This window comes from Myxocyprinus asiaticus, chromosome 16 (genome assembly GCF_019703515.2).
Source record: "Myxocyprinus asiaticus isolate MX2 ecotype Aquarium Trade chromosome 16, UBuf_Myxa_2, whole genome shotgun sequence".
Taxonomy (NCBI): domain Eukaryota; kingdom Metazoa; phylum Chordata; class Actinopteri; order Cypriniformes; family Catostomidae; genus Myxocyprinus; species Myxocyprinus asiaticus.
In genome coordinates, this window is record NC_059359.1 from 15,547,794 (window position 1) to 15,563,127 (window position 15,334).

The 15,334-nt window shown below is 36.4% G+C and overlaps 1 protein-coding gene and 1 long non-coding RNA gene across 12 annotated transcripts in view; both read left to right on the forward strand.

The window, feature by feature from the left end:
- The window catches only part of LOC127453603 (receptor-type tyrosine-protein phosphatase U-like), a 374,740-nt gene that overhangs the window by 298,962 nt on the left and 60,444 nt on the right, over positions 1 to 15,334 (forward strand). For all 11 annotated transcript variants that reach the window (XM_051720082.1, XM_051720086.1, XM_051720087.1 and 8 more), the window contains 2 exons: positions 12,810 to 12,882; positions 13,073 to 13,149. In XM_051720082.1, the coding sequence (XP_051576042.1) occupies positions 12,810 to 12,882; positions 13,073 to 13,149 (150 nt within the window). The remainder of the gene's footprint in view (positions 1 to 12,809; positions 12,883 to 13,072; positions 13,150 to 15,334) is intronic.
- LOC127453608 (uncharacterized) lies at positions 7 to 2,646 on the forward strand. The gene is made up of 3 exons (XR_007899431.1): positions 7 to 1,490; positions 1,590 to 2,126; positions 2,226 to 2,646. It is a non-coding gene; the product is annotated as an uncharacterized LOC127453608 (long non-coding RNA).

Genomic DNA, 15,334 nt, shown 5'->3' on the forward strand with positions numbered 1-15,334 from the left:
GTGGGTGTGTCACTGTATCAATCAAATATTAATGGCTTGATTTCTCATATGTTGATTGAATGGATAGAAAGTTCTATCATAATTTACTCACCCTCATGTTTTTCCAAACCTGTATGATTTTTTCCTTCGTGAAACACTCAAAAGAAGATGTTAGGGAGAGTTTTAGGGACTGATAGCCTCAGTCATTATTCACTTTCATTGCATCTTTTTTCCATACAGTAAAAGTGAATGGTGACTGGGACTGTCAGTCTCTAACATTCTGCCTCCTTTCGTGTTAATGACAGAATTTTCATTTTTGAGTGAACTAACCCTTAAAGGGACAAGGTTAGTCTTTGGAAAGTCTCACAGTTCTAGTTAGTTTTGATCATTATAGTCTAATCTACAGTAGATTGCAGCTAATTCTGGCTGAGAACCACTCACTTAAACAAAAAGGCCCCCTTAGCGACATGTAAAGTGACAAAATACTGTTTGTTTGTTTTTTCATAACATTACATGAGTGGGTAAATTGGAAATCGGAAAACTCTAAGAACAAAACAGAATATACTGTTGTCCTCATGGATATCTTGTTTACTCCAGTTACAGCCAATTCTTGCCATTTTTGCATGCACTATGCATCAGGTGTTTCTTGGGCACTCCATCTAAAGCCTAGGCTACAAAAAAGGTTCTTTGGGGTTCTATTTAGAACCCTAGGTTTCTTTACTCAGCTCCAAAGAACGCTTTATGCCAAAAAGGATCTATTTAAAAAGATTAACAGAAGAAAAAAAAAAAAAAACCTTTTGCACAGAAGGGTCCTTTGGGTTGGCAGTTGCTTAATGTGAGTATGTATGTATATATGTAGGAAAGTATGTGTGTGTGTGTATCTGTGTATGTATGTATGTATGTATGCATAAATTACATTATTGAAAGTTTTGTTTATAAATAGTTTTGAACACTACACTACATTACTTTTGCATTTGCATTTCATACTGCAGAAAAAATACAACTTTTACAATGCACTTCTACAGCTTTGGGTTTGATTAGAAAACAATAAATGACAGATGATCAGATCCAATGTCCTTTCTCTTTTTGATGACATGTTTATCTTAGTATTAATATACAGTCGATGGTATAGTCTATTCTTGACTCATAATTCAACAAAAGATGCAATACATTTTGTTTATCATAATCAACAACTTGAGCATGTAGCGCTATTTTCCCCCTCCTATCTATATAAGGGATAGTTAGCTTACACAAGCCGCGTGCTCACAGACATGAACGCACGAGCATCTTATTTCAAATTTTAACGGTCACAGAAAGTCGGTTGAGCTGAAAGGCCGTTGTTACCTTGGTAAGTAAGATAAATTAATTAATTTGTTGATTAACTTTGTTATTTTTATTTATTTTGACCTAACTGCTTGTTATTTATGACTTGCATGTTTATTTCAGCAAGCACAATGAATAAATGTCGACAAAACTGTTTCGTCTAGGCCTGCGATATTCTCCGCCAGGAGGTAAGAAATTTCAAACTTGAATCACTAAAATCTCTGTTGTGGATTGACTAGTAATCCTGATACCAGGTTATGTAATAACTACATTTTCTTGGCATCTAGAAAACGTGGGGAAAATGAAACAATTTTCCAGGAGCACATCACAGCATTGAATTAAGCTGACTGCACTGATATAAAGAGATTAATCAAGCTCTATTCAAGAGTGTGAATATGAAAAAAGTCAAAGAGAGGAAGTGATGGAAATGTTTCAATTTCTCAACTTGTGAGTATTTGGTGTGTGTAGCCTACAAAAATATGATAATTATGTATTGTTTTGTTTTTTTTAATGAAGATGCCATATTAATTTGACATGGGTTTTAGCAAAGGCCTTTACCTAACTCAGAGCACTTCTGAAGTTCTGAACATCAACATAATCAGAGCCATGAGAAGTGAAAGTCAAAGGGGACATTTGACTTCAAAACAATGACATAAACAATGTCATAAAAAGTAGATATTTGTCTATTATTTCTCATTATTTTGCATTACATCAAAGTTTTTAAGATACTAAATAATGGTTAATTTCTGTTTGCAGTGGCTCTGGAGTGCAGCATTACTAGTTTGACCATCTTCATTCAGATAAAACAATAAACTCCTATTCATGTAAGTTTTAAGATGTAACTTAGAGAGATACCAATTTCTTTGTTTTTAATTACTCTGCATAATGACAGCAGGTCTATTTCATGTTTCTTTTACTTACAGGGATCAGCACATTCCTCCTCAGAGAGTGCAGAGAGTCAGCATCAAACTGATGACAAAGTGAAATGAAGTTTTGTTTAATTTGTTGTATCCAAAAGACCTCACTCAATTTGTCAGACCAGTGGCAACAAAATAATTCTGTATCTGCCCCAGTGCTAAAATTGATTAACAGGATTTTATTGGTCATTTGTTTTTATTTATTTTTGCTTAGTTTTCTACTTGTTTATTAATCTTACTTATGTTAGAATGGTAACTCATAGTTAATGTTAAATTATTTAATGTTTATGATTTTTATATAAATAATATTATTACTAATTTACTTTTAGCTTATTACAAACCTTTGGATTTATTAAGTCACTTCTCATAACTATTGCATTATGAATTGTGTTAATTATTGCTTGTGTTGTTGTAAATACAAACTATTAAAAATGCTTTACGTAATATACTTATGTATTTTTTATGGTTATTTCACTTTCTTAGTGATATTGTATATGAACTATTATTAAATTTGCATATCCATTAAACGTTCTTCTGATAATAAAACAAAAAATTCATTTAAAAACAAAACAAAAACCAAATATTACGGTTGCATTTTGGGAACCCCTTCCATGTGGCTCAAAGAACCCTTTAGGGTTCTTTTGATAGAACCCTTAAAAAGGGTTCCATATAGAACCTTTTAGGGGTTCCAAATATGAAGCGAGCGATGGAACCCTACAACCCTTTAGGGTTCTACAGGTGCATCTCAATAAATTAGAATGTCATGGAAAAGTTCATTTATTTCAGTAATTCAACTCAAATTGTGAAACTCGTGTATTAAATAAATTCAATGCACACAGACTGAAGTAGTTTAAGTCTTTGGTTCTTTTAATTGTGATGATTTTGGCTCACATTTAACAAAAACCCACCAATTCACTATCTCAAAAAATTAGAATACATCATAAGACCAATAAAAAAAACATTTTTAGTGAATTGTTGGCCTTCTGGAAAGTATGTTCATTTATTGTATATGTACTCAATACTTGGTAGGGGCTCCTTTTGCTTTAATTACTGCCTCAATTTGGTGTGGCATGGAGGTGATCAGTTTGTGGCACTGCTGAGGTGGTATGGAAGCCCAGGTTTCTTTGAAAGTGGCCTTCAGCTCATCTGCATTTTTTGGTCTCTTGTTTCTCATTTTCCTCTTGACAATACCTCATAGATTCTCTATGGAGTTCAGGTCTGGTGAGTTTGCTGGCCAGTCAAGCACACCAACACCATGGTCATTTAACCAACTTTTGGTGCTTTTGGCAGTGTGGGCAGGTGACAAATCCTGCTGGAAAATGAAATCAGCATCTTTAAAAAGCTGGTCAGCAGAAGGAAGCATGAAGTGCTCCAAAATTTCTTGGTAAACGGGTGCAGTGACTTTGGTTTTCAAAAAACACAATGGACCAACACCAGCAGATGACATTGCACCCCAAATCATCACAGACTGTGGAAACTTAACACTGGACTTCAAGCAACTTGGGCTATGAGCTTCTCCACCCTTCCTCCAGACTCTAGGACCTTGGTTTCCAAATGAAATACAAAACTTGCTCTCATCTGAAAAGAGGACTTTGGACCACTGGGCAACAGTCCAGTTCTTCTTCTCCTTAGCCCAGTTAAGACGCCTCTGACGTTGTCTGTGGTTCAGGAGTGGCTTAACAAGAGGAATAAGACAACTGTAGCCAAATTCTTTGACACGTCTGTGTGTGGTGGCTCTTGATGCCTTGACCCCAGCCTCAGTCCATTCCTTGTGAAGTTCACCCAAATCCTTGAATTGATTTTGTTTGACAATCCTCATAAGGCTGCGGTTCTCTCGGTTGGTTGTGCATCTTTTTCTTCCACACTTTTTCATTCCACTCAACTTTCTGTTAACATGCTTGGATACAGCACTCTGTGAACAGCCAGCTTCTTTGGCAATGAATGTTTGTGGCTTACCCTCCTTGTGAAGGGTGTCAATGATTGTCTTCTGGACAACTGTCAGATCAGCAGTCTTCCCCATGATTGTGTAGCCTAGTGAACCAAACTGAGAGACCATTTTGAAGGCTCAGGAAACCTTTGCAGGTGTTTTGAGTTGATTAGCTGATTGGCATGCCACCATATTCTAATTTTTTGAGATAGTGAATTGGTGGGTTTTTGCTAAATGTGAGCCAAAATCATCACAATTAAAAGAACCAAAGACTTAAACTACTTCAGTCTGTGTGCATTGAATTTATTTAATACACGAGTTTCACAATTTGAGTTGAATTACTGAAATAAATGAACTTTTCCATGACATTCTAATTTATTGAGATGCACCTGTATATGGAACCTTTTCTTCTAAGAGTGTAGTCTTCGGATATCTTGTATTCCTTTTGTAAGTTGTGAACTATGTGTTTTTCATTAATCTCACCACAGGCAAGCAGAAAATCAAGTGAGACTGAATTTTTGAAATAACTGCTCCTTGTACTAAGCTAGTTGTTTTAAAAAAGTTTCAATGGAAAATTACTACAGACAGTTTTGCATTTTAATTCAGAGCAAACTGCATCCATCAGGCTAGTTAGATTTAAATGTGTTTGAAAGCAAGATTTGAGCAAGAGGTTGCTGTCATAATAGTATTAAGCTTCCCCCACAGATTGCTGTGATTTATTTAAAGAACATAAAATACACTAGTGCTTTAGTGTTGCTTACACATGTGTGCTATTTGTGAGCTGATATTGCTATAGTGAAAGGACCTGTCGTGCAAACAGATGTCCTGCTGGGAGATCTCCAACTTCCAGAACTTTCAGTGTGCAGATTCTTGGTTCCAGAGCCTGTCAAAACACCATTACTAAGAATCCCCAAACAAACACATATACGGATACAATAAGACCATCTCTTCCCACACACAAATACACATTTATGTACACTTCTAGCTTCTTGTCATCTCTCAACAATACTACACCCTCACAACTATTTTAATGCCCAGCTTAACCTTGTGCGACCCCGCGTACAGTGCGTCGACATATTTTGGCTTCGCTATATGCAACACAATTTTAATTCATTTAAACCAACTGATCTCAGTTCAAAAGGGCTGTTAGTAAATGGTTAAACTTTTGACATACAGAGTTTGTCTTTGGGAGAAATGCCAACAAAACTACATCTAATAAGAAACCAAATACAGTTTTTACATTGAAACCTGTTTGAGTCAAAAGAGTAGAGTCTCTAGTTTCATCCGATATGCCATTTTTAAGATTTTAGCGATTCATTGTGAAACACCATGTTGCTAAACACAATGTACACTAAAGTGTACTTTAGCACATTTTTTCCTTAGAAATCCTACATTTACTGTGTTGTATCATATTTAGAATCAACTGGTTTATCCAAAAGCTGAAACATTTTAATTTCAGAGGCTTTATATGGAGTTAAGATGAAAATAAGGTGCATTTCGAACTGTTCTGAGACCAGTGCAGACAGAAAGAACACTGGAGGTTGATGCAGATTGAGTTGATGCACTCAACTTGTTTGGCAGACATGGGACAATAGTAATCAGTACAAAGATTCAGAATTTATAATGTGTCATTTTATTTTAACATGATTGGCATTGGTTGGATGATGCTTGCCATTACTTTGAATCAGAATGAATTATGCTAATTTCTGATGTAATGTCTGTAACGTCTCAAAAACATGAAAAACCAACACTCCTGGAAACATAATAAACAATTTGTTTAAAAAAAAAAAATAAAAAAAAAAAAAATCTGACTATTAAAGCTTGTTACTATTTAAAATTTCCCAACTTACTCCCGCATATGTTGCCATACATTTTTAGGAAAGCTCCTGAAATTTGCTCTAGATTTTTTTATTTTATTTTTTTATTTATTTATAGGTGCTACTAGTTACAAATCAAAAAGGGAAATGGAAAATGCACACAGCATTCACACTCTGGTTTCAGGAGGTAAAAAAAATAATTAAAAAAATGGTGCATACCATCTAAAGGTAGTCAAGCTGTTTTTTGGTACCTAGTAGGCTTATGTTGTTGACCAAGATGGTCTACCATGTCGACCTCAGCCTCAACAGCTGGTAGTTCAGCTGATCCACTATCTAGACCAGCTAGAACACATGTAAACCCACCTACTGTACAATCTGAGACTGGTTTTTGCTGTTTTTTCCAGCAGGATGGACGTGTGTTTGCTGTTTAGAAAATCGGGTGTTTTGGAATGTGGTGCAGTAGCTGGTTTCTAGTTGGTCTCTGCTGGTCATTAGCTGGCAAAAACCAAGCTGACCGGCCTAAGATGGTATGTTAAAGATGGTCAACCAACTTGGACCAGCTTAGACCAGATAGAAACCAGCAACCATGTTCCAAAACAGCAGAATGAAAACACTTCTAGTATGAAAAGTGTGTACTGATGCATATGTAGCATTCAGCCACTGCCGTGTCTTAGCTAGCTTAGACTAAACAGTGTGTATATAAGTTTTAGCTGTTCTTCATGGACAGGCTTGCATTACTCCTCCTTGGACTGAAGTGGAGCAGTTATTGAGATGAAAGGAGGTGTCATATAGCCCACAAAGAGCACTACACTTTCTTCCGTGCCTCAATCCCCCCTCCCTGTCCTCTTCCATGGCTAATTTTCTCTCTTCAAAGTGCGGTTCAAGCGTCTGCTCTCAGCCACACTCGTGTGGACTGTTGACTCTCCTCTATCTGTTGTTGTCCATGGAGCGAGACAAAACATTTCTCAGCTTGTAGACTCATTAAACTCCCCCTCCCTTTGTGTGAAACAGTTTCAGCTCAAAAATCAATACATACTCTCCTGGACATAGTGACACTGTGTGTGTTTTGAGGTCAGTGTCTTTGTGTCTGAGTTTCATAAGCTTTATTTCCCAGTGGACTGCAAGTGCATCCCTACATGATTTGGGGGTTTTAAAAAGTGTATGTATGAAACAGTTTAAATTTTAATAACCACAACATTTTTATTGTAAGTTTAACCGAGCTCAAATTTGTGACGTCAAATGGAAGTTGTGTTCGCTTGCAGGAGTAAACATAGCAACCATACTCAGCTCAATCGATTTCGGATACGAGGATAAGAATCGCAACGTTCATGACACAGCATAAGGACTGTCATCATGTGCATCACTAAGTACATCACAAACGTTAGTGTTCTGTATAAAGTCTATCAAAACTTTGGGTTGTGTGAGACAACCCACCCACCCCACCCCCCAGAATGTCATTGTTTCAGTAATGTGTGCGTAAATATATAGACCATATATATTCAAACCTATGAAAAAGGCATGTAAGAAATATGATGGTTATTCATAATTAAAGGGATAGTTTACCCCAAAATGTACATTTACATTTACTCAGCCTCATGCCATTCAAGATGTCTATGATTTTCTTTTTTCTGCTGAACACAAAGTAAGATTTTTTTTAGAAAAATATCTCAGCTAGAAAGTCCAAAATGCACATAAAGGCAGCATAAAAGTAACTTATATGACTCCATTGGTTTAATCCATATCTTCAAAAGCGATATGATAAGTGTGGGTGAGTAACAGATCAATATTTAAACCCTTTTTTACTGTAAATCACCACTTTCAATTCCACATTTTTCTTTTGTTTTTGGTTATTCACATTCTTTGTGCAGATTGCCACCTACTGGGCAGGGAGAAGAATGTATAGTAAAAAAAAGTATTTTATTGATCTGTTTCTCACCCACATCTATCATATCGCTTCTGAAGACACGGATTTAACCACTGGAGTCATATGGATTACTTTTATTCTGCCTTCATATGCTTTTTTGGACCTTCAAAGTTCTTGCCACCATTCACTTGCATTGTATGGACTTACAGAGCTGAGATAGTCTTTTAAAATCTTTGTTTGTGTTTTGCAGAAGAAAGAAAGTCATACACATCTAGGATGGCATGAGGGTGAGTAAATGATGAGAGAAGTTGCATTTTTGGGTTAACTATCCCTTTAATCTTAAAACTGCAAAGCATTTTTCTCACAAAAATAAAAATAAAAAACACTTTAGAATTGACACCTCTAAATGTTACACTTGGTTTGATGTGGATATTTTTACCTCTGTTCATATTAACAATTCGGTGAAAGATTTGTTGGTCAGGGTTTGGGTGCATCTGAGAATTTGAAACGAGATGAGGATGCAAATCAATTCAGTTTGATGTTTTTGTTCTACCTGACACTGAGATATTGAACATTCAGTTTTCCCCTGAATGTTTTATGCTCATTTAAATGCAAAAAGTTTGTGATCATCCATAATAGGATGTTGAACAAACATTCAGACAATCTCTTTAATGCTTCTGTGTCATTGGGCTCTACATAGATATATAATTGAGTGTCGTCAGCATAAAAATGATAATTTACCTAATTTTCATGAATAATTTTACCCAACGGCAGCATATACAATGTAAATAAAAGTGGTCCAAGAATTGACCCTTGTGGAACACCATATAGTTGTCATGTTTCTTAGAGGTACAGTCACCTAATTTGACAAAATAATGCCTCCCAGTAATGTATGATCTGATCCAATTTAAGACAGTGCCTGAGAGGCCTGTGAGGTTCTCAAGTCTGATAAACAGAATACTGTGATCTACAGTATCAAAGGCTGCACTTAGGTCCAAAGGACTAGGACTGATGCATTCCTCTTATCAGTATTCATTCTAAGATCATTTAACAGTGCCGTTTCAGTGCAATGACTGTTTCTGAAGCCCAACTGATACTTCTCACGCAAATTGTGTTCATCTAAAAATCGCTTGAGCTGTTTAAAAACTCCAGCAACATCTGTGGTTGAAACTTAAAATTGCAAGAAATTTGCGGAAGGATACATTACGTCAGTCGTGTTCTGGCACTGCTCTACTGGCGGGTGAATCTCATGATTTGAGCTTACCTGGACATCGCATGTGTGTGATCATGACCAGAGCCGGAGTCATAACGTGCTATTTTCATGTTGATATTATGTTATACGATTAAACGTTTGAAACAGAAATATTACTTGCTTTGATGAAGATCAACAACACTCTTATTTACATATTTGAATTAATTTTACACTTAAATCGCTTGTCTGACACTACACTGAAAGCACTTTTAAATAGAGAAAAGGGGACTTTCCTCAGCCACCACTAGTATATCTTAATATCATTATTCATGTGTTTTATCTACTATCAATGTTTGAATTGTACTACAGTTTTCGATTTAAGAGGTTCAACTCGTGATATGTCTGATACGAGTTCAATAGTAGACTTTATTGTTTTTATAATATATCGTCCAGCCTCAGTTACTACAATAGTGTGTCTATGCAATGCACACAATAACACCGTAAACTAAAAACATAAAACGAGGATCAATAATGGTGGGGATAAAATATACTTTATTAAACTTAAAAATAATATGCTTAAATATGCAATATAACAATTACAAGAAGTCAATTTCAGAAGTCATACATATTAAACATGTCACTGTAACTTCACCGGACAATGAAGATACATTTTGATTGGTTAACACACGAGTAATATGTGATTTATAAAAGCATGACAAGCAATATAAGCTTCAACAACCCTACCAGTAAAACATATCCAAACATTATAGCAGGTAAATAACTTTGCCAAATGGATAACAGATAAACATCCATCTAGACTGCAGCAATGCTTTCCTGAACTGTGTGAGTGTTAGTTTCTCCAGCCGGAACATGTACAGCATTTTAACTGTGGTATTATTTGCAAAAGCTGCTCTTTATTTATTGTCCTGAAGACGTTCATTGTAAATTGCAGTGGATTTTCTTTTTCTCTGGATGCAGTGTTACTAAAGTGCGTAATACTGGGTCTGATATAAGCTATTTTCTAATAAAAAAAAATAAAACAAATTCATCACACTTTGATACAGAGGGCTAAAGTAAACTATGTGATTTAAAAGGCGAACTATAGTAGAAAAAGAAAACGTACAGCATTGGTGTAGTCCTGAATGTGATTCTTAAGAATTTTGCGATGAACAGTTCATTTGTTTTCTGCCAGAGACGCTCCACTCTGCGGCATTCTCTCTTAAAGTGACAAGCGCGCTCATTTCTCCAATGCATTTCTTTAGTTAAAGTTTTATTTTTTATTTTTACTGGAGCTATAGCATCTAGAGTTTATTTAATCAAAATATTGAATCTGTCAACATTTTCATGTACTGTAAGCATTTCATTGTATATTGACTGATGTTGAACCATATTCACAAACATTGCTGGAGTCGATGTATTAAGATAATGTTTCTTAATCATTCTCTCTGTGTGGACTTTTACATTATAAGCTAAAATGTTAAAATCACCAAAAAACAACTTCCTTACAGGACAAAGACTGGATAAAAATAGTGGCTATCCCACCGCCCTTCTTGCCATGGCGAAACTTTTGTAGAAATGTATAATCTGGTGGAGAGACCTCAATGAGGGATGCATCACCATCTGAGCCAAGCCAAGTTTCAGTCAAGAACAAACAGTCTAATTGTCGCTCAGATATATATCATAGATACCAAAAGTTTTACTTCGTAGAGACCTCACATTGAAAAATGCCATATTTAGTTTATCTTCACTTTTCCAAGTACATGCAGAATTTGAGACTTTAAATATGCATGAAATTCGACTTTCTCATATGGTTAGATGTTTTAATGTGATAATTTCTACAAGAGACAACAGTTTCAATATTACTGACAGCAGTTTGACCCTGTCTCGTTATTACACATTTCAAGCTATTGTCACTTACAGGGATGCTTCTCAGTGGTCATCAACAACCCAAGGCATTCGTAAACTTGTATGACAAATAAGCGCCATATGACTAGTGTGTTATATACTGTAATTCTCCTAAAGCCATTTGATAGTTTTGTGTGAGGAGCAAACTAAAATATGAGTCATTATTCACAGAAAACCTTGCACTTGCGCATATTCAAGAGTTATGATGGGGCTACCGTATGGCATCAGAAGACAATATATAGCACATGAGTCATATTGAAACTTTTTATGGTCCTTTTTGGAGCTCTGCAATGTCTGTTCCCATTCACTTTCATTGTATGGAAAAGAGCAGCATACAGTGCATTCATAAATTATTCAGACCCCTTCACATTTTTTTTTTTTCACATATTTTTATGTTGCAGCCTTATGCTAAAATGCTTAAAAAAAAAGAAAAAATAGCATCAATCAACACTCCATACCCCTATAATGACAAAGCAAAAACCAGATTTTTGATAACTTTTAAAATGTATTAAAAAGAAAAAATGGAAATATCACATTGACATAAGTATTCAGACCCTTTGCTATGACACTTGAAATGTAGTTCTGGTGCATCCCATTTTTTTTGGATCATCTTTGAGATGTTTCTTCACTTTGATTGGAGTCCACCTGTGGCAAATTCAGTTGATTGGACATGATTTGGAAAGGCATAGACACCTGTCTATATAAGGTCTTAAAGCTGAAAATGCATATCAGAGCAAAAACCAAGCCATGAGGTCAAAGGAACTGCCTGCAGAGCTCAGGACAGGATTGTGTGGAGGCACAGATTTGAGGCTGCATTGAAGGTTCCCAAGAGCACATTGGCCTACATAATTCTTAAATAGAAGAAGTTTGGAACAACCAGGACTCTTCCTAGAGCTGGCCACCCTGCCAAACTGAGTAATTGGGGGAGAAGGGCCATGGTAAGAGTGGTGGCCAAGAACCCGATGATCACTCTGGTTGAGCTCCAGAGATCATGTGTGGAGATGGGAGAAACTTTCAGAAGGACAACCATCACTGCAACACTCCACCAATCTGGGCTTTATGGCAGAGTGGCCTGACGTAAGCCTCTCCTCAGTGCAAGACACATAAATAAGCACCTAAAGGACTCTCAGACTGTGAGAAACAAGATTCTCTGGTCTGATGAAATGAAGATTGAACTGTTTGGCCTCAATTCCAAGTGTCATGTCTGGAGGAAACCAGGCACCGCTCATCACCTGTGCAATACCATCCCAACAGTGAAGCATGGTGGTGGTAGCATCATGCTGTGGCAGGGACTGGGGGACTGGTCAGGCTTGAAGGAAAGCTGCATGCAGCAAAATACAGAGATATCCTTACTGAAAACCTGGTCCACAGCACTCAGGACCTCAGACTGGACCAAATGGCCTGGACTTAAGCCCAACCAAACATCTCTGGAGAGACCTGAAAATGGATGTTCACCGACGGACCCCATCCAACCTGACAGAGCTTGAGAGGATCTGCAGAAAAGAATGGCAAAAAATCCCCAAATCCAGGCATGCAAAGCTTGTCGCATCATACTTAAAAAGACTTGTAATCGCTGCCAAAGGTGCCAAAGTACTGAGTTAAGGGTCTGAATACTTAAGTCAATATGATATTTCAGTTTTTTCTCTTTAATACATTTGCAAAGTTATCAAAAATCTGGTTTTCACTTTGTCATTATTGGGTATGGAGTGTAGATTGATGTGAAAAAAAAAATAGAATAATTTAAAGCATTTTAGCATAAGGCTGCAACAACATAATGTGAAAAAATACTTTCTGAAAGCACTGTAATTCTTGACACTCACAAAAATGCTCTCTCTCTCTCTCTCTCTCTCTCTCTCTCTCTCTCAATTTGATCATGTATTTTTAGAGCTTTTTTGATGGCTGGGATATCAATAAGAAAAAGGATAAAACTAAAGGAAGATGTGATACCCTGATGGGCTGTGAGTCCTTTGTTCAGTCATTGCATACATATAATCATATTATTGCAAATTGGAAAGTGTGGCCTTTAGAAATACTCAATTACAGTATATGAACATTTCAAATCACTTCAGTTTCAGAATGTCTGATAATGTAAAGCTTTGCTGTGCTTACAAGAGAATGTGTACTCATGTGATTGTCTTTGCGTTTCAGATGACCGCCACAGGGTGAAATTGCACCCACTGCTCGGGGATCCCAACTCTGACTACATCAACGCCAATTACATCGATGTAAGTCAGTGGTCACACTCCCTCCTCAGCCAAAGACACAAAAATTCACACTGTTTTTGCTATTATGTAGCTCCCATTGAGTCTATCAAATATTTGCAGACACTCTCCTTTCTCAAGGCCACACCACATGTGGCCTAAGAGTACAAAAAAGAACACATAGAAAATATGTGTTTGATAGAAAAGTTCTTGAGGCCTCTATTTGTCTTCAAGAAACAGCTTTTAGTGGCATCTGAGTGTTCTTGTGAATCTGACCTACCAAACATTTTATTTCCGAGATAATGTGGTCAGATTTATAGCCTGCTGACATGTATGGCGAAGTGTTTGTATCTGTGTGCCCCTTTAAATAGTTAGTTTACCCAGAAATAAAATGTATATCATAATTTACTCACACTCATGTGGTCTCAAACCTGTAAGACTTTGTCCTTAGAACACAGGAGGTGTCAGGCAGAATTTTAGCCTTTGTCATTATTCACTTTCATTGCATTGTTCCATACAATGAAAGTGAATGGTGACTGAGGCTAACATTCTCTCTGACGCCTCCTTTTGTGTTCAATGTTGTTTGGAAAAACGTAAGTAAGAGTAAATGAGACAATTGCTATTTTTGGTTGACCTATCCCTTTTGAAAAGAGGCAAGTGTGCACAGATGGTCACCCATACCAGCTGAAACTGTTTTCCTATAAACCTTGCCCTTTCTAATCCTGCCGCTCATCATCTGGCCCGGGGTACCAAGGTGGACATGACCATCCCCTCCTCAATGACCCTCTCTGCTCCTTTAAAGCTGAAGTATGTAACTTGTTCTATGTTAAAATATTTTCTCCTATCCCAGCTTAAAGGGGTCATGAAATGCTCTTTTTTATAGTTTTATTATCTTCCCTGAGGTCTACTGATAATATTAGTAAAGTTTTTTGCATTAAAACAGTCATAATTTAGTAATATACAATCATTTTGCACCCTGTCTCTGGCCCTCTGTCTGAAATGCTTGGTTTTGGTCTAAGCGCCTACTAAGTGTGATATACAGCATGTAAATTTTGAATTGCAAAAATGTTGTCATGTTCGTGTAAATATCATGAGACAAGGCTGCATATTTAAGCATATATAAACATTTGTTTTCAAAGTTGATGGGCCGTGAGACCTTGCAGATAGTGGTCGATTGATATGTTTGTTTTTTTTAATGGCCGATGTCAGTATCCAGAGACCAGGGTGGCCGATAGACCAATACAATGCCGATATTTGACACAATTTAATATAGTAAATAACATATACATAAAATTGTGCTTATTGAGTAAATATAGTGCTTATTTAGCACTATATTTACTCAATTTCACACAAAACTTTAACTGTAAAAAAGAATCTAAAAAAATAATATTGAATTTTAAATGGTAGATAGCAGTTTCTTCTGATTTCTGTTTAGTCATCAAATTTTAGTAATTTATTTGCACATGAAGACATTGTTAATATATTAGGAAGAAGTAAATAACACAGAAGTCTAGCAACCATGGATGGCATGTCCACGTTAGCAATCTCATTTTCTCCAAATATATAGAATCAAATCAGTTGTACATACGAAGTGAATAGTGAATAGTGAATAAGACATTTACTTATAGCACACATGAAGCGCTTTTACTTTGAAGTTGCACTCACGTGCTCATGCAGATCCAGTGTGAGCAGCAATCTCCTGACAGTTTAAATGGCATGGATTGCCTGCTTGGATTGTCATGGACTGACCATCATGATGTGTGAATCAGAGGAACTTTTGATCCCGATCCTGAAGTTTTGATTCTGGCTGATAGACTACGTGCTTCACAGGAATATATTAGATGAGAAGATGGGAAGAAAATGCTGGATTTTCGTGAGGTTCGTGAATTACATCTGTTTAAATGAGATATCTGCATATTTGCAAATGGTATTTAATACAAGTTTTATTGATATTTGCCTTTTATCATTAGAAAAGAAAGTTAAAAGTGACAAGGAACTGCTGAGGAGAGGCTGATAGAATACGTGCTTTAGAGGTAAATAAATGAGCACTCCACAGGATGCTGGATCGGCTCAAGTTTTTTACATCTGTTTAAACAAGATGTGCGCATATTTGCAGACGGTATACAGTATGATATTAGTTTTATTGATATTGGCCTTTTTTATCATTAGACAAGACAATTAAAAGTTTCAGGGAACTGTTGAGGAGAGA